Genomic DNA, 18831 nt, shown 5'->3' with positions numbered 1-18831 from the left:
ATATTAAAACTAAAACACTGACAAGTTGCCAAAAAGTAATTACAAGTTGTATCCTGTTTTTTCTTTTTTTATATATATACTCTGCCTTATTGTCTACACCAAGAAAATCTATTAGGTTATAGAGTGGGCGTTTATTTTTGTTTTTATCCTACAAACAAATTTCAACTGCTGAGTATATTTCCGATTCAAATTACAGTAAAAATATATATAAGCAGGAGTTGCAAGATACCGGTCAAAACTATAAGTATAATAGAACCTTTTGTTTTATAGGAACAACTTTCCAGCCAAACAGCAACTCTTCTGTAAATCCCGATCACTTGAACTACTTTCGATTTGCTGGACAGATCCTGGGTTTAGCTCTGAATCACAGGCAGCTGGTCAACATCTACTTCACAAGGTCATTCTACAAGCATATTCTTGGTATGGTTCTATTTAAACATCCTGTTTTAGGGATCTAATTCATTTCAGTAAATGAGATAAATGATGTGGCTTGGTGGTACGGTTGTTTGGGCTTTAGCCTTTCATCTTTGGTGACATGTTCAAAAGTGAAAAATGGTGGATGTTAAAGTAAGTTTTTTTTATTTCGTTTATTTTTATGTACATCAGGATTATAGCACAATGTGGCATGACTGGCCTTCTCTGAAGAAAGGCTTAGATTTGAAAATAAAGTTGTTGAAAATGGAAGTACGCTAGCTAAATTGAGGGAGGTATTTTAGTAGAGAGCAACTTAGCAACTTTTGCAATACACCAAGTGGAGAAAGTGGCTAGTTGTTCATTCTTATTAACCAATATATTAAAAACACTTGTGGTTTTTCTTAAAAGATTATGGTGACACTGCTATAACATCTTTAAAGTGTAAATACATATTTTAGGGGTGATTATCTTTTTAAAGAATCATTCTTATTTCGGAGACAAGAAGTAGTCTAGTTAATTTTATTTTTTGTTTCAATGGCATTACAGCCAGCGAGTTCATTGGTTTTATCGTGTAATGGCACCCTCTTGACAAAAAAGCACTGTGTAGATGGTACCTTTTTGCGCAAAACTCCCTTTTGCGCAAGAACCCATATTCCTCAGGGTTTTTGCTCAAAAGGTGCCGTCTACACAGCACTTGTTTGCGCAAAAACCTCTTCCGCAAAAAGGATTGGAAGAGAATATGTAAATGAGTGAGATATGCATATGAGGACTCCATTTGAATTTCCTCGTCCGGAAAAAGTTCAAAGTGTAGCCGTAGCCTTAGAGTTTAGACTTAAGTCTGTCCCTTGGTCCTCAATAAAGGGTGTTTAGTTTGATAATTTTTAGAGAAGTTTGACTACAGTTTTCCAGTAAACAAAAATAGTTCCTTCCCATCTACTTAAGTCAGCTTTGCAAATTTATCAAGGAAACTTGCTACATCTAGGAAAAATCTACTACTACTCATAAATGGTGTCGTTCTCTCTCTCTTCCGCTCCCCCCCCCCCCCCTCAGGTTCTCATCACATTGCATAAGACTAAAGCTGTGGGGTTTTTTAACTACAGGTTGAATCTTTCTAGTACAGCACACTCTGGTCTGGCAACATCTGTGATCTGGCATGATGTCAGATGTAAATGAGTCAACAGTGTGGTGCTGTTGCAAAAAAAGCAAACATGATTCTAGGATGTATTAACAGGTGTGTTGTGAGCAAGACACGAGAAGTCATTCTTCCGCTCTACTCTGCGTTGGTTAGGCTTCAGTTGGAGTATTGTGTCCAGTTCTGGGCACCGCATTTCAAGAAAGATGTGGAGAAATTGGAGAGGGTCCAGAGAAGAGCAATGAGAATGATTAAAGGTCTAGAGAACATGACCTATGAAGGAAGGCTGAAGGAATTGGGTTTGTTTCGTTTAGAAAAGAGAAGATTGGGGGAGGGGGGAGACATGATAGCCGTTTTCAGGTATCTAAAAGGGTGTCATAAGGAGGAGGGAAAAAACTTGTTCATCTTGGCCTTTGAGGATAGAACAAGAAGCAATGGGCTTAAACTGCAGCAAGGGAGGTTTAGGTTGGACATTAGGAAAAAGTTCCTAACTGTCAGGGTAGTCAAACACTGGAGTAAATTGCCCAGGGAGGTTGTGGAATCTCCATCTGTGGAGATATTTAAGAGTAGGTTAGATAAATGTCTATCAGGGATGGTCTAGATAGTATTTGGTCCTGCCATGGGGGCAGGGGACTGGACTCGATGACCTCTCGAGGTCCCTTCCAGTCCCAGTATTTTATTATTCTAGTTAACCAGATGTCCACTTACCATGTGTATGACTAAGTGTCTCATAGTCCCATAAAGTTTATAGCTGGCTCTTAGAGTTCTGTGTTGTTTAGCTCTAATTTACCCCTAATATCTTCAAAGAGCCCAGTGAGCAGTGGAGGTGTTGGTAATGTTGCTAGACAATATCGAACTCCTGTGATTCAGCAAATTCTCTGGTTCAGTGCCAGTCAGGTCCTGAAGGTGTCCAGCTAGAGAGGTTCAACCTGTATTACCAAAATTAACTTTTCCTTTCCCTGACACACAACTTCTCAGTAGTGGTTTATTAGTGCAGCTACAGAAGCCTTTTTACCTTTTGTCCTTTCCACTGGAACTATCTTTGAATCATTATTTAGATGATTAGTTGTATCCTTTCCATAGATTTTAAGAAGATAGTTTAAAAGCACCAATAGAGAGGAAATTATTCTTGCTCAAGTTTCCAAAGGATTTCTTTCCAATTTCTGGTATACCCTTTTAGTTTCATATACACCATAAATCTGATGGGAATTTTTTCATAAGAGATTAATGGCTGCCTTAGATGCCTCAGCACACCACATCCAGCAATAACTCATGTCTTTCTTCAGTAGGAGAAACCTAGTGTCTTAAAGTTGCTCCACATGATAACAGCTTTCAAGTACAGGCAGTCCCCGGGTTACGTACAAGATAGGGACTGTAGGTTTGTTCTTAAGTTGAATCTGTATGTAAGTCGGAACTGGCGTCCAGATTCAGCCGCTGTTGGAACTGATCAGTTTCAGCAGCGGCTGAATCTGGATGCCAGTTCTGACTTACATACAGATTCAACTTAAGAACCCCGGGCGTCCCCAAGTCAGCTGCTGCTGAAACTGATCAGCGGCTGATTCCAGGAAGCCGGGGGCAGAGCAGCTCTGCCTCGGGCTTCCTGTAGTCAGCCACTGGTCAGTTTCAGCAGCGGCTGACTTGGGGATGCCTGGGGCAGAGCAGCTGGGGTGCTGCTGGGTTGCTCCAGTAGTGCTGCTCCTCGGCGCTACTGGAGCAACCCAGCAGCGCCCCAGCTGCTCTACCCCAGGCGCTGTGGGCAGAAAAGCCTGGTCTGCTGGTGTGGGAGGGGGCACTAGCTGCACCCACCCCTCTCCCCCACAGCAGACCAGGGAGACGCGGAGCAAAGCCTCGGAGGACGCCCGCAGTGGGACAGCCGCGGCGCGCCTGGGCTGTCCCGCTGCGGGCATCCTCCGCGGCTTTGCTCTGCGTCTCCCTGGTCTGACCAGCGGACCAGGGAGACGGGGAGCAGCTTTTCTCGCCCCGGAGAACGCGGGCGGCGGGACCGCGGCTCATCTGGGCGTCCCGCCGCTCCTGTCCTCCGGGGTGAGAAAAGCCCCGTTCGTAACTGTGGATCTGACGTAAGTCGGATCCGCGTAACTCGGGGACTGCCTGAACCTAAAAGGGTGTTACAAGGAGGAGGGGAAAAATTATTCTCTGATAGAACAAGAAGCAATGGGCTTAAATTGCAGCATGGAAGGTTTAGGTTGGACATCAGGGAAAACTTCCTAACTGTCAGGATGGTTAAGCACTGGAATAAGTTGCCTAGAGAGTTTTGTAAAATCTCTCTCTATCACTGGAGATATTTAAGAGCAGATTAGATCTGTCAGGGATGATCTCGATCAGGGGTCATTGGCAACCTTTTCAAACTGAAGAGCCAAACTACATCAAAATTCACAACACGTGAGCCAGTATAAGAATGCCCATTTGCATGACTGAAAATATACAACTTTCTTTATAATTGACATAATGATTAATAGCATAAATGAAACATTGTACTCAACGACTTTATTTAATGGGACTTCTGTTGCATCTTTTCACATCATCACTGGTCAAATTCAGCTTCATGCATGCATTCAGGCTCTCTTCTGACAGTCTTGAGTGCAAATTACCTTTGATGTGATTCAAATGAGAGAGCCTGCTCTCCCACACACAGGTGGAGCCAAACATTGAAAGTAAGGCCAAGCTGATATTCTGCATGGTGTTGTATGTGATAGGAAGTTCTTTCCAAGATTGCAGAATCACGTTGTCATCGTGCTCCAATTTCTTCGTCAGCCCATTTGTGCAGTTTTGCCAATTCTGCACATTGTCGAGCAAGGCATTCTAAATCAGAATTCAGCTTGACAAATTTATTCCACCCAGATATCGGACTCCTTGAAATCTTCTATTTCTGTTTCCAGATCGCTGACTGGAATGACTGTCAAATCTAGTTCTTCAACAGATGCTTTATGTGGATAAACTTAACAGCAGAGCTCTGTGTTTGCAAAAGTCAACAAAACAAGACTTTAATGCCATCAGGAGCTCAGAAATAAACACAGCAAGCTGCTGCAAATCAAGGCTGTTACTTGCATTCTGTCTCTGACACGAATCACAAAACATTCATAATTTTTCAAAATGTAGCAGTCTGCCCATCTCGGTATCTTTGACGAAGACGGTCAGTTTTGACTGAAATTCATACACACCTGCTGCAGAGTCAGGACTGTATTTCCTTGCTCTTGTAGCTTTAAGGTTCAACTTATTCAAATGACCGGTAATGCTGACGAGATAGTAAAACTTCAGCAGCCAGTCAGTCAGAAAGGTTGGGGTATTTGACACCCTTCATATCCAGAAATTAATCTCATTAATGCAGGTGGCAAAGCGAGACACAACTTTGCCATGAGATAACCAGTGACCATTGCTGTGCATTATTAGATGGGGGTATTTGGAATCTCCTTCCTCAAGGAGTGACTAAAATTGATGGTCATTAAGGGCTTGAGCAAGAATCCAATTGACAGTGAACAGCCAGTCCTGTTATATTTTTGAGTTCAGTTCCACAAGATTGTGCACAAAGTGCTTCTTGATGTACAATGCAATAAAGTTCAAAATTGGGCAGTTCAGCTATTCTGACAGAAGAGTAAGGAAACTCCTGTATTTGCTGACCATGCTAGGTGCACTGTCTGTACAAATAGACACAAGATTATCCAACTGTATTTCTTGCTTGTTTACAAAGTTCATCACAATTTTAAGAATGCCTTCACCCCTTTTTTGATAATCTGTCATTTCTTTGCACAGCATTTCCACAAATGTAACATCCCAGTATACATAACAGATTAACATTACATATGTCGGTTGTCTCGTCCAAAGCAAACAAAAATAAGTAGCTGTACTCAAATTTTGCATTTGTTCCTTGTCGATTTGATGGGCCATTTTCACAGCTCTGTCATGAACTATTTTTGCTGATAGGCCATTATCTTGAATTTTCTGTAAGATTTTTGTCTGTGTTGTGAAATTTATCAATAAAAGGCTTCCTCACTGGAATAATATTGTATGAGCCTGCAAAACTTGAGGAGTTTAAGTTCCCACCCTTTTTTGACCATGCCAGCAGGCTATTTTGCCGAATGTTCATTTTTTGCTGAAGCTCCTTGCAGGCTTTTTTTGCACATTACTCTCGGGGTATATTGTAGCAAGTGCTGCATGTTTTGTCATGAAATGCTGCTCTAAATTTGATTATTATTATTTTTTTAAAAGGACAGTCTCACACTGTAAATGAGACAGTGTGGAGATCCAGACCTATCTACAAATACATTCAAGTCTGTCTGCTCCTTTTGAAAATTTCAGTACTCATCATCTTTCTTTCTCTTTGCATTTTTGCTATTAGGGTGCCACAGAGTTCATTATCACTTATGATGATGGAAAGATTTCTTAGCCAATTAAATAAAGAGAATATGCAGGACCTCCAATGTATGGAGAGGATTGATGATTGTTAAATTGAACAGTTAAAGGTGAAATAGATTTAAAAAAGACCATCTTCCCATGTGTAACTATGCATTTTTAAAATTTTGAATTAACTTTTTACTTTACATTTTAAACAGTAGTATGTATTTTGGGAATGACAAAAGAGCCATATTTGGCTCTAGAGCCATAGGTTGCAAACCTCTGATCTAGATGGGGCTTGATCCTGCTGTGAGCACAGAGGACTGGACTTAATGATCTCTTGAGGTCCCTTTCAATTCTATGATTTTGATTCTTTGCAACAGGCACTGTTCAAGTCTCCACAAAGATGCTGTAATTTTGCTCTTCCTCCTTTAGAAATGGGGCCATTAAGAACTGCTGATATCTTTGACTCTTCCCTGGGGAAAGAGAACATATTTGTTCTTCTTTAAGGATCTCTGGGCAGTGCACTTACAGAATATGTTGTTACTGGCATCAAGCTACGGGATAGCCATGACAAGGCATTCCCATTAGGCAGTGCACAAAGTCTTGCATGAGGGTGACTTCATTGCCCTCTTCACCATCTCTCCCATGTCATGAGAATCCTATTGGAAGAGACAGATTCCCTCCTCAAGAAGGGAACCATAAAGGTGATTCTATAGGAATGCTGAAGAAAAGGATTTTAATCCCACTGTTTGCTGATTGCCAAGGAGTGTGGATGTCTGAGGTTCCTCCTGAACCTCACAGACCTCAACAATGTTTTCCATTTTCCTGGTTCTCAGGGTCACAGAAGGAAGATCAGGTTGGACAAAGCAAACATAATAGCTGCACCATGGTCTTGTTAGCACTTGCATTCAGATATCCTGCTGCTAACCAGGGAGATGCTTCATCAACTACCTTTGTCCCCAGAATTCTTGTGTCTACAGCAAGGAAAGATTTTTCATCTTGGCACAGACACACGCCTCTTAGTAGCTTAGATGATAGATAACCTAAGACTAATTTGCATAGTCCCTGCTCTCAAAGGCTTCACTTTGAAATGTTATAAATAAAAATGGCAACTGTTTGTCTCGGCTGCTGGAGGAAGACTCACTGTATCTCAAGCCAAAGTTCCTGCAATCATTGAGTATCTTCTATACTTAGTTTCATACTTAGCAGTTTTAGCCGCTTCCTGAAGGTCCATATAGAAACAATACCTGCTTATCAAAAAGTTTTCTTAAGGACAAACCCATCTTTCACTTTCAAGGTTCCTAAAGAGCATTATTAAATGTTCAATCAGAATGGTCTTCCTGATAGCAGAGGTTTATTGGTATGAAGATGAGCAAGTGAGCTTAGTGCTTGGATATCCACTCCATCCAACATGCACTTCTAAAGGACCACATCCCAACTGCATACCTAAGGTAGTCTTAGAAAATAAATAGATATGTGGAAATCTACCACCTCATCACTCAGGGGAAGCAGGTCTCCATGCACCAGATATAAAGAGCATGTTCTGCTTTACCTGAAGGGGGGGGGGGGGGGAAAGCCCTTTAAATAATCAAATAATTTTTGTAGTATGGGGAAAATATGCCAGGGAGAATCTACTACCAGACGTGCTCACAGAATTATATGATGTATGGAACATAGTAATATCTTAGCTAGGAAAACAGTCCTGATTTGAAAAGCTATTACATGACCTGCACCTCACTGCCGTATGACAGCGCTCCATATTTATTTAAGAACCCCCCCACCCATTATATACGAGGTTCAGCCAGGCTTTCTAAACTCCCACTATCAGAAGCTTTTAGGCTGGTAACTAGTGGTAAATATAGCTCTATATTCATGATAATGTTCCTCTTTCCTTTTTTCCTTGGAGTTCTGTGTAACATCAGAATTCAGCAGTTTAGAAGAAGGAAGTGGGGCAGTTCCTTATGTAGAGTAGGGGTGATGTCACTCATACACACTTTGTGTAGTGATGTAAGCGATGAGTCAACTACCTGAAAAGCAGAAGCTTATTGGATAGTTGAGTAGTCACTTGACTAGTCATTTCCCTCCCCTCCTCCTCACCCCCCCACTACCTCTATCAGTGAGGCAGCAAGCAGGAGGAGGGGGAGAGATCAGAAGCCGGTGCTGGGGGGGAACTGGCTTAAAAGCCAGTTCCCCACTCCTCCCTCAGCGCCAAGTCCGAGGGGGATAGGGGAGGCAGAGGCATCCCCATCAGTGCACCTCTTCCTTTGAAATGTATAAGAGCAGCTGTGGGCGCAGTGGGATAGCGAGCACTCCCCTTATCAACACATCGAGTAGTCGATGTAAATTCTACCAATTACTCAATTAGTTGAATAATCAAAATTTAACATCCCTAACCCTTGTGCACATGCCAATGGACATAGTTTTGTAAAGTAGCTTGACACAAGTGAGTCACATTGCAATGAATTGCACAGAGGTCACTCTTGTGCAGTTAGTGGTAAGTAACCTCTTTCCAATGCAGGAGGAGAAGAAAACTGGAGCTAAATGTGGAAGAAATTTCTTTGGTCTTGCTTTGGCTGTGTGATAGACAAGGAGTGGCCAGACTTGAGCTTGGAACTGTTGATCTGCCTTCTCATGCAAGACTTTGGCTCACCAGGAGAGTCTATATCAAAGGACATGTGTTACTCTCTAGGTCTGTGTCTAAAATACAAAAGATATGGCAAGTTTTAAATTCTGCTATGTATCAAGACTATAAATCTGTTTTTAATTCATGCATTATTCTAATCTCTCTCTAGAGGGCAATCTTCTACCACAGATTAAGCAAGCTAGCAAATAGTTCTAACTGAATATGTGGATTTTGATTTTGTTTTCTCAGGTATTCCTGTAAATTATCAGGACGTGGCATCTATTGATCCAGAATATGCAAAGAACTTGCAGTGGATTTTAGATAATGATATCAGTGATCTTGGTCTAGAACTGACTTTCTCTGTCGAGACTGATGTGTTTGGAGCAATGGAAGAAGTGCCTTTGAAACCAGGGGGTGCGAGTATTCTTGTTACACAAGACAACAAAGTGAGTGGTCAGGTTTATCCAGAAGTTAGATGAGAATAATTGAACTGAATTAAGAGCGAGTAGAAGCATAAATTATGTACTTACTTTTAATATGATGGGTATAATTACATTTAGCTGGCAAAATAGTCCCCATTTGTATATGTCAGTAAATTGGACCACTGTTCTGCAGAAAGTTCTTTAAACAGCTCTTGGAAATTTGTTTTTCTTGAATGTTTTTGTTTATAAAAACTTCAATGTAGAATTCAAATGAAAGATGTCTTAGAAGTGACATTATACCTATATTGCTCATGGTCAGGCTCATGAGGTGGGAAGAAGGTAAGAGGGGAAATATCAACAAAGGGCACTTGTGGAATGTTTCAAAAAATACAATTCTAGCACTTGCTTAAGTGTTGCAAAATTCACTGTTAAAGATGGTCAGGTGGCTAATTGGTGAAGTATTTTAAAATGTGTTGGACCAGAGGAGTGCAAAGCGCCCAAAATTCCATTTGAAAAGTTAGTAGGAATTGTGCTCTGTGGTGTTGAACAAAATGTGGTGTGAATTCATTCCCTAAATAGAAAGGAAAAGTAACCATATCCAGTAGAAACCATGGGGGCAGCACCTGTGAGTGGAAGCCTCTGCTGCACCTCTACTTAGGATCAGCAGAAACTAGGGATGTGACTAGTATAAAGGATTAACTGATGAGGCCAGGCTCGTTGGTTAACCTTCACAGTTGCACGCAGTCCCCCGCCCCCTGCACTACTGCTTCTGTATCAGAGGCCAGCAGCATGTGGCAGAGGGACACAGTTAGGAGCCACCTCCTGTCTCCCTATCCCCACTGCTTGTAAACGTGTACTACTGAAAATTTCAGTGGGCCCACATTTACCAAAGTAAACACATTTTAACATTCCTTGCAGGAACAGGTGGCCACTTTCAGGGAGCCACCCAAGTTGAGTGCCTTCCAGATCCAGTACCCCAAAACTGTTTGCATTCCCCAACCCTCTGTGCACTTCCCACCCCATACACACACCCAAACTCCCTTCCAGAGCCTGCATCCCACACCACCTAGCTTTTACACTCTAACTGTCTTGGCCATTCCTCCACCTAGAAACAGCAAGGATATCTTGCTGCTTTCAGGAAGCCACGTAGAGCCAGGCAGGGAGCTTGTTGGCTTAGGTCAACTGGACTTTCTATGAAGATTAAAAATGAAAATTTATAGAGCTTTCTAGTTGTTACAGGGCTGGATAACACAGCTTTTACATGTAAATTTCTGAATTTTAGTTGTGATTTGTTTCATGTACTGTCTCCATGAAGAAAGTGAGGATCATTAGTCTGTGGTCTGTAATTACCATAACAAGAGTAAAATATACAGGCAGTCCCCGGGTTACGTACAAGATAGGGACTGTAGGTTTGTTCTTAAGTTGAATCTGTATGTAAGTCGGAACTGGCGTCCAGATTCAGCCGCTGCTGAAACTGATCAGTTTCAACATCGGCTGAATCTGGATGCCAGTTCTGACTTACATACAGATTCAACTTAAGAACCCCCAAGTCAGCTGCTGCTGAAACTGATCAGCGGCTGATTCCAGGAAGCCGGGGGCAGAGCAAAGTGCAGCAGGGGAGGTTTAGATTGGACATTAGGAAAAAATTCCTAACTGTCAGGGTGGTCAAATATTGGAATAAATTGCCAAGGGAGGTGGTGGAATCTCCCTCTCTGGAGATATTTAAGAACAGGTTAGATAGACATCTGTCAGGGATGGTGTAGACGGAGCTTGATCCTGCCTTGAGGGCGGGGGGCTGGACTCGATGACCTCTCGAGGTCCCTTCCAGTCCTATTATTCTATGATTCTATGATTCTAACTCTGCCTCGGGCTTCCTGTAGTCAGCCGCTGCTGGTCAGTTTCAGCAGCGGCTGAATCAGGACGCCTGGGGCAGAGCAGCTGGGGTGCTGCCGGGTTGGTCCAGTAGCGCCGAGGAGCGGTGCTGCGGGACCAACCCAGCAACGCCCCAGCTGCTCTACCCCAGGCATCGTGGGCAGAAAAGCCTGGTCTGCTGGGGGGAGGGGGCACTAGCTGTGCCTTCCCCTCTCCCCCCCCCCCCCCCAGCAGACCAGGGAGACGCGGAGCTGCGGGCGGCCTCCGAGGCTTTGCTCCCTGTCTCCCTGGTCTGACCAGCAGACCAGGGAGATGAGGAGCAGCTTTTCTAGCCCTGGAGAACGTGGGCGGCGGGACCGCGGCTCATCTGGGCGTCCTGCCGCTCCTGTCCTCCAGGGCGAGAAAAGCTCCGTTCGTAACTGCGGATCTGACGTAAGTCGGATCCGCGTAACTTGGGGACTGCCTGTACCCTAACATACCTTTTGTCCATCATTCAATAGCTAATCTTTTTTCATAAATCTTTCATCAGTATTTAGTAATATGCCTTCATGTCACTGATGCTTCAGAAACTTTGTGTTCATTAATCTTTTCATATGTATTAAATGGTTGTGTGGTGGTAGTTCTGTTCACACTTGCTGCTTACTAGTAGGCAGACTGTGTATGAATAGATTTTTAAAGGAAAAATGTACTCAGTTTATTCAATGTAGTGGTCCCATGAGAAGCATTTCTAGCTATAAATTTAGTGTGTGTGTGTGTGTGTGTGTGTATATATACACACACACACACACACACACACAAATAAAAATAGTTTGAATATCCGTTTTATTTGTGACTTTGACAATCTGGGGACTAGCATAGTAGAGACAATACTTTTCAGCATTTTACAAAAATGTCAATACAGCTGGTGTTTAACAGTTACTAGAAGAGTGAAGCAGGAATTGTTCCAGTAAATTCTGTACTGCTTTTGTTATGCTTAAATGAAGTACATGAGATCTTTTATAGGGGAAAAGGAAGTACGCTGCATTTATTGAAAATACAACAGTTGCATATGATTTTCACTCACATGCTGTCCCGCCAGATAATGTTATAGTTACCAGTCCAGAGTCTGTATCAATCTAGTGGCCACCCAGATTGATCACAGAGGGGGAGCCGGGCTCTGTCAGTTGATCAATCCGATGCTCCTCTGGAGTAGGTGGCAAGATGAACCCAAAGTTTCATAGCAAGGCACCCTGCTTTTATAATCCTATTCTCTGTTGAAGTCTGTGGATTTCACTGTGGCAGTCTGAGACAAGTTACTGTTACCTTGTTGATGTTAATCATTCCCAAAACATCTCCAAGAGGCTCATCCTGTTCTGGATTGTTAATCAGTTGTTTTTAGGGATGCCTTCATGTTTAGAACGGTCAGTCTGCCAATCGGATCAATTCTTGACCGTGGATATGCACTGATAGTTCTTCTGACGCCAATATGTTTTTTCGCAGACTGTCTCTTACAGTTTGTCTTCACCCGCATTGCCCCCCTTCTCTCTTGACCATCTGGCTCTAATGATGACCTTCACACATTATCTCATTCACACAAACAGTCTTTCACAAAATCCTTCAAAAGTAAACAGTACTCTTTTATATTAAGCAAAGGCAAAATCAAAACAATTACATCGAAGGCCCGGGCCTTCAATATGTCTAATCTCATTAACATAGACACAATATGAGATTCTATCTCTTTACTTACTAAACTTTAAAATATATATCTTTCTAAAGGGCTTCATTTAAATGTAATAATATATTACCTTACATTGCTACATTATTAAACCTAAAAATACAAATATAAAAAGGATAAAACTTTCAATCCTATCACCATTGCACTGGTTGTGACTTCAGAAAGTTGTGCATTTCTCCCTCTCCCTGTCTCTATCTCTCAACTTTTCCTGTGGGATAACAGTGAGGTAATCATGTCACTTTGCAGCTATTCCTTCTGGCCTCGGCCGCCTTGTCTCTGTCTCCTCCCAGGTACTCTGGTGGGGGCGTGGGGCCCAGAGCCATGTGCCCTCTCCTCTGGCAGGGGGTGGTGGTAGATCCATGAGGCCCCTTTCATTTGGGGGGGGGAGGAGGGAGGAGACAAGTGCCCTCCCCCCTTTGTGGCTGGGGGGAGGGGGGGAGAGCTGGGCCAGCTGTGGCCTAGTCCCGGCCCAACCCTCTGGCAGCCTGAGGGAGAGAGCGGGGGGGGGGGGGGGGGAGGGGGAGGAGGCAGTCCAGGGCTGCCGCACCTTGGCCTGGCCCTCCCTGAAGGCCAGAGGGAGAGCTGGGGCTGCCTAACCCTAGAGAAGGGGGTTGGCAAGCAAAGTGAGCAGGGGAGCACACCCCCTAGTGTATCATTCATCCAGCTTTGTGTTACAAGATAGGCTGTTATATTAGCAGATGACCACATGGTGTCATCATTTATTTTAAAACTTTCCTTGCATAATCTTCCTTTCGATTAGGGCAGAAATAACATTGAGCCAGCTAACATGCATATTATGAGTCAGATTGTCTATTGTCTTGTACAGTGCAGAATTGGTTTTTCATCCCTTTGCACGGGAGTAAATGACTACAGACTGCAAGTTAGTAGAGATTTTGCCCTTTTATCAATATTATACGTAAAAGATGGGGTCAGTGGAACAACTACACTGTTGCATGTTTCTAGCCTGTTTTAAATTAGGGTAATATATCCTTTCATTTTAGTGTTGCCATTATAAGGTGGATCAGTCTACTATGCTCTTTTTTTCAATTTGAATGAAGTTAGAAATTTGCTAACATAATGCTATCCCTAATCTAATACTATTTAAATCAGGGACAAGGAACCTATGATTTGTGTGCTGGATTTGGGCCAGATCAGGACAAGCTGAGGACTATAGTGAGTTTTCCAAGCATTGGTCATCTCTCCCTTTGCCCCCTGTGTGGCTGAAGTGTGGAGAGCTGGTGGCTCTGTGGGTTGTCATTCCCTCTCCTGCCTGGCTGAAGGAATGGCAGCACAGAGAAACTAGTGCAGGATAGCTCTGTCCCTGAGCTTGCCTTCAGGCTCCATCCTATCACTCCCATTGATTGGGAATAGTGGTCAAGGGGAATGGCAGGGAGTGGTCCCTGCAAGCACTGGACAGCGCAGAGCTGTCTATGGCTCCACACTGCCCTGTGCTTGCAGGCACCACCTCCTGCTAGGTAAGTGCCCCAGTCCCCTGCTCCCTCCTGCATTCAGCCTCCCTCCCAGCTTCCCCTCCCCCATCTCCAGCCTGCTCCTGCACCTACCTCCTCTCCAGACCCTATACTGCTACCTGGCTCCCCGGTAGACTGCTCTCCACACTGATCCTCTCATTTTTGGCCCCACCCCAGAGCCTAGGGAGACCCTGCAAAATTGTCTCACCCTAGGCCCCAGAAGAGTTAATCCAGCCCTAGGGGGTAGTCCCATGTTGTGTGAGTGAGGAGAATGTCTTTTTTCCCCTCTGCTTCTCAGATGGGGGGCTACATCAATGATGGGGTTTGTTTTGTTTTGTTTTGCTTTGCTTCTAACTTGGCCTTTACATCGGGGTGGGGAGCCTTTTTTGATTTAAAGTAGTTGGTTTGACTTAACCTATAAAAATGACACACATTTTAGTCTAATAGTTTTATGTATATTTGGTTTATAACCTAGAGTGGGGGTTGGCAAATAATGGCCCACGGACTGGATTCGGTCCGCCAGGGTTGGTCTCGGGATCGCCATATGTGGCCACTGGGAACAGCAGGAGTGATGTCCCTGTCTGCTGCTTCCTGCTACTCCCCATCATTCCCATTGCCCTTGAACAGCGATTTGTGGCAGATGAGAGCTATGATTGCCTGATACCTGCAGAGGTGCAAGTAAACCTAGCAGCAGCAGCCCACCAGGTACCAACGCTGGTGGGCAACCACTTTTTTTGAGTTAGAGGGCAATGATTTTTTGGTCTACAGTCTAGAATAATTTAAAAGTTAAGTACTCTGTAGCCTGTGCGTTCCCAAACTGGTGGCGTGCCCCCCTGGAGGGGTGTGAAGAAATTCCAGGGGGGAGGTGAGGTGACCCAGGCGCCCCCTCCCCCCACCTCTAAGCTTTGCTGTTACTTTTGTTTTTCAGACCAGTCAGTTTCTTTTGTTGAGAGCAAAAAAAAAAAAAAAATTGCTGCAATGCAGGGACCGGGGGGAAGGGGGGGCGGCATGAGGGTGCGATGCCAAAAAGTTTGGGAACCACCGCTGTAGCCTGTGGCAATTCTTGGACATACCTATTAATTAAATATTTTCTTAATGACTTGGATTTGTAGTGTATAATTTTATGGCTCTGGCAGATATGAAAAATGTCCTTTTTAAAAAAAAGAATCCAAAATATGACTATTTTATACTGCAGTCTTTCTTCTCCAGTGGGTTTAGAATTTTTTTCTGTAATCTACAATCTTATTTTATTTTACGTATTCAATTTAGTAAATTGCCCTTTGCTAAAACTTGTACTTTCTATATCTGTAAGAAGGGAATTCAGTGTTTGAAGAAGTTTTACTGTGTAACCAATAGTGGGATTCCTGTTGAAAGATAATATGATCATCCCATCCAATTCAGAAAGTCATAGGGCTCACAGTGTGTGTGTGTGTGGGGGGGGGGGGTGTGGAAATTACTAATCCAGTTCAGCAGAAGCGAGAATCCCAGTTGGGAATGACAGTTTAAAACAAAAATTAGTTCAGCAGATAAAAACGGAAAAAATGTGTATGGATGATGGTAACCATAGGATATACCACGTGGATAAAATTTGTCTATCCAACAATGATGACTCACAGGATCACATGTTCTCATTTAGCTTCATAATATGACCTATGACCAATGAGGAGCAAAGTCATGAACAAATATCAGACATGAAGTCTCAACATCATGGTTGGCCCTCTTTTCAATCGTTTCACATCTGGCTTTCTCAAAGAGTTACATTTTATTTATGGTTGCTCTCAATTCAATCTATTCTTTCCTTGGTTATGTCTTCGAATTTATTATTTATGCTGCATGAGGTGAGGTTCTACTTAAAGATGTCTCTTTTTTGAAGTTTTTTTGGTTGATCACATGTTGACGTGCTTTCAAGAGTGTTAGTTCCTCATAAAAAATCTTTTTCTGGAGTTGTTTGTCCACTCTAACATGACCTGTCCATCTAAGCTAATTTTGATCATGGCCTCAATGATCGTTTTTGTTCTTTCAAGTTTGAGACTTTTTGTCTTGTCACTGAACTTTCAGAATAGAGTGAAGACAGCATATGTAAAATTTTTCAAGTCGCTTAATGTGTCTGTGGTAAGACTGGTGTGAAACAGTTTAAGGAGATAATACCTAATGGAGCAGTAATAGTATCAGTTTTGCTAAGTGTTGGATGGTGTGCTGATTGACAATATTGCAAAGTCTTCTGAAAGCCTGGGTTCCCTTTAGTTTTCTTCCTGATCTTTCTTAATCCAGGGAAGGCCAAGACTAACAGGGGTTAAGAAAAAAGCAAACCCTAAACCAAAAACTGTAGATCTATTCATGGAGGATAGTCTCAGAGGGGTAGCCATGTTAGTCTTTAACTTCAAAAACAAGAAGTCTTGTGGCACTTTAGAGACTAACAAATATATATAGTATCATGAGCTTTTGTGGAGGATAACTCCAGCAGTGACTGTTGCCTGGGATGGGCAGGGATGGTGTCCCTATCCTCTGTTAGGGCTGGAAATGGGTGATGGGATGGATTGCTTGATGATAACCTGTTCTGTTAATTCCTTCTGGGGCACCTGGCATTGGCCACTGTCAGACAGGATTCCAGACTAGATGGATCTTTGCTCTGACTCAGTCTGGCTGTACTTATGTTCTTAACCAGCTAGTTAAGATAGTATTACTCAGGTATGTAAAGATATTGACAGTCTTAGTTTAAACAATTAGTGATGACATTTGGTTGGTTAGAAGAGGACTTGTCTTTCCAAACTGCTAATGAGTTAAAACTATTTAGTTGCATTGGAGAACCTACCTGAAAGCATAAGCTGTAGATGACTTTCACTATGGCTAAGTAGTGCACAACCATCCAAAAAAAGGCTTCACAGGAGAGTTCCTAGAGAATTTTAATCTTTGCAATAAGACTTTAGAAATTGAAGTTTTCTAGCAGTTCCCTACCTTACTTAGATGCCCTTTGTGAGGTCATTGCATAATTCAAAACAGGTGGAAAGAAGAAACCAAAATAGGGCAGTGCCAGCACAGTCTTGCTTTTCCCCATTATATATGGAAATTTGTTTAAAAGGTCACTAGCTGAGAGAACTAGGTCAATCATGTCTTCGTGAAATTGATATATTATGTTGGCAGATTTGGTGCGGCAGGCATACTTTTTCTAGAATTTTCCAGAGGCAATTTCTGCTCATAGTTTTGAATGCTCTGTTTAGACCCCCTAAAGACTGCGCACAGTTCATTGTGTTGTGTGGCCCATGAGATGTTTTGTTTACCATTGCCCATGCACAGAGTTGCCAGATTCTGCTGGTGTTTATGTAATTTTCACTCTAGCAATAAAGGTAGAGTGATATGCACTTCATAAAGCAAAGGCATATGAAGTGATTGTACATAACCTTGTGAGAGCCATGCGTTCCCTCTGAAGCCAATCAAATCACTACTGTGGTTCAGTTGGCACACCCTTCATATTCTAGGTACGCCAGCACAGTTAGCAAACCTATCCTATCACAGGAGACCATCTTGGTTACAACAATCTTGCGTCCCCGAGATTGAAGGCCACTCATGCAGCTCACTTGCTAGCGTAGATTGCCTCTCGCTGATGTAGATAGTTGACAGTATTTAGGCCTGCGAGTTTTAAAGATGTCATCTGGTATGTCGTCTTTGCTAAGTGATTTACCTGACTTCGTTTGCTCAGTTCCTTTAACACCTGTTAGTTGACAGTAAAAGGAGGTTGAATGGCTTATTGGAGTGCTGTACTCATCCTTTCAGAGATCCTTCATTTGTCATTAAGGTAGATCCACCTGAATTCTTCAGTGGAGCTGGTTCAGATTTTGATGGGCCATAAATAGCTTTCAGGGAATCATAAAATAATGTTGTTTTAGTATTGACATAATACGGTGTTTCTTCTGCTTTCTTTTCCCACCAGTTCTCCTGTAAGAACGATGCAGTCTTTAACCCTTGGCTTGCAGGTACTTGAATTTATCTTTCTTTGATGTTGATTTTTTGTCATTTTGCTAAGACACAAACACATCATTCTTTTGCTTGATAATCTTTTTTGAACCGATCCTGCAGTAGTCTTTGATTTAGGACTGGAGTTTCTTCTGAGACTTGAGGAATGGCCAATTTGAATATATTCCACTTTCAGAATACACTATTACGTGATGCTGTAATGCTATCAAACTTTACCTCTAAGTCTTCCTTTAGTTTTTCATGAAGAAATGGATGTCTCAGCTTTACTACATTCAATTTTAGACTTAATGCCTTCAGCCAAGGGGTAGCAGCATGTAATTTAAAAATGTCTCTGATCATTGTGTGGTGAGTCCAGCTGTTTGCCTCTTCCATTGCTGCGGTGATATTAGTGTCCCTTTGTCATATAATGATAGTCATTCAGGTGCCAATGCTTTGATTTCAGATGCATCCAAGAGGTTTCATATTTGTCTGTTTGCTTAAATACTGTGTTGGTAATAGAGCTCATGCTCAGCACACTTGCTGAAGTAGAAGACCATCGCTGTTCATTTTCCAACTCCATTGGTCTTTATTATACTGTTCCAACCCTCACTATCTTTCTTCCGGCTCTGATATTAGTCTCCCACAGGTAAATCTTTCAGTGACTTCAGAAAGCTGTTTCTAATGGCAAAATAAATGCCTTACATCCTTTCTTCCTCTGCTGTTTTTGAAAGAAGGTTAACCTCCTCCTAGTTTAGTGATTACCCAGACTTTCAATGGTTATGCTCCCCCATTTCCCCGGAGAAGAGAGCAGGGATGTGTCTTGCGGGGGAGAGAGAAACACAGGCAGAGGTAAGGGGGTTGAGGCTGGGAGCTGGTCTGGG

At 42.7% G+C, this 18831-nt stretch overlaps 1 protein-coding gene across 4 annotated transcripts in view; it reads left to right on the top strand.

Annotated features, from left to right (window-relative positions):
* The window catches only part of HACE1 (HECT domain and ankyrin repeat containing E3 ubiquitin protein ligase 1), a 93926-nt gene that overhangs the window by 59676 nt on the left and 15419 nt on the right, over positions 1-18831 (top strand). For 3 of the 4 annotated variants that reach the window (XM_075923937.1, XM_075923936.1, XM_075923938.1), the window contains 2 exons: positions 271-420; positions 8772-8968. In XM_075923937.1, coding sequence (XP_075780052.1) covers positions 271-420; positions 8772-8968 — 347 coding nt within the window. Of the gene's footprint in view, positions 1-270; positions 421-8771; positions 8969-17927; positions 17971-18831 lie in introns of all 4 variants that reach the window. The other variant, XM_075923939.1, reaches the window with a different exon arrangement.

This window comes from Pelodiscus sinensis, chromosome 3, assembly GCF_049634645.1.
Source record: "Pelodiscus sinensis isolate JC-2024 chromosome 3, ASM4963464v1, whole genome shotgun sequence".
Taxonomy (NCBI): Eukaryota; Metazoa; Chordata; order Testudines; family Trionychidae; genus Pelodiscus; species Pelodiscus sinensis.
This window is presented reverse-complemented; position numbering and strand designations above follow the sequence as displayed.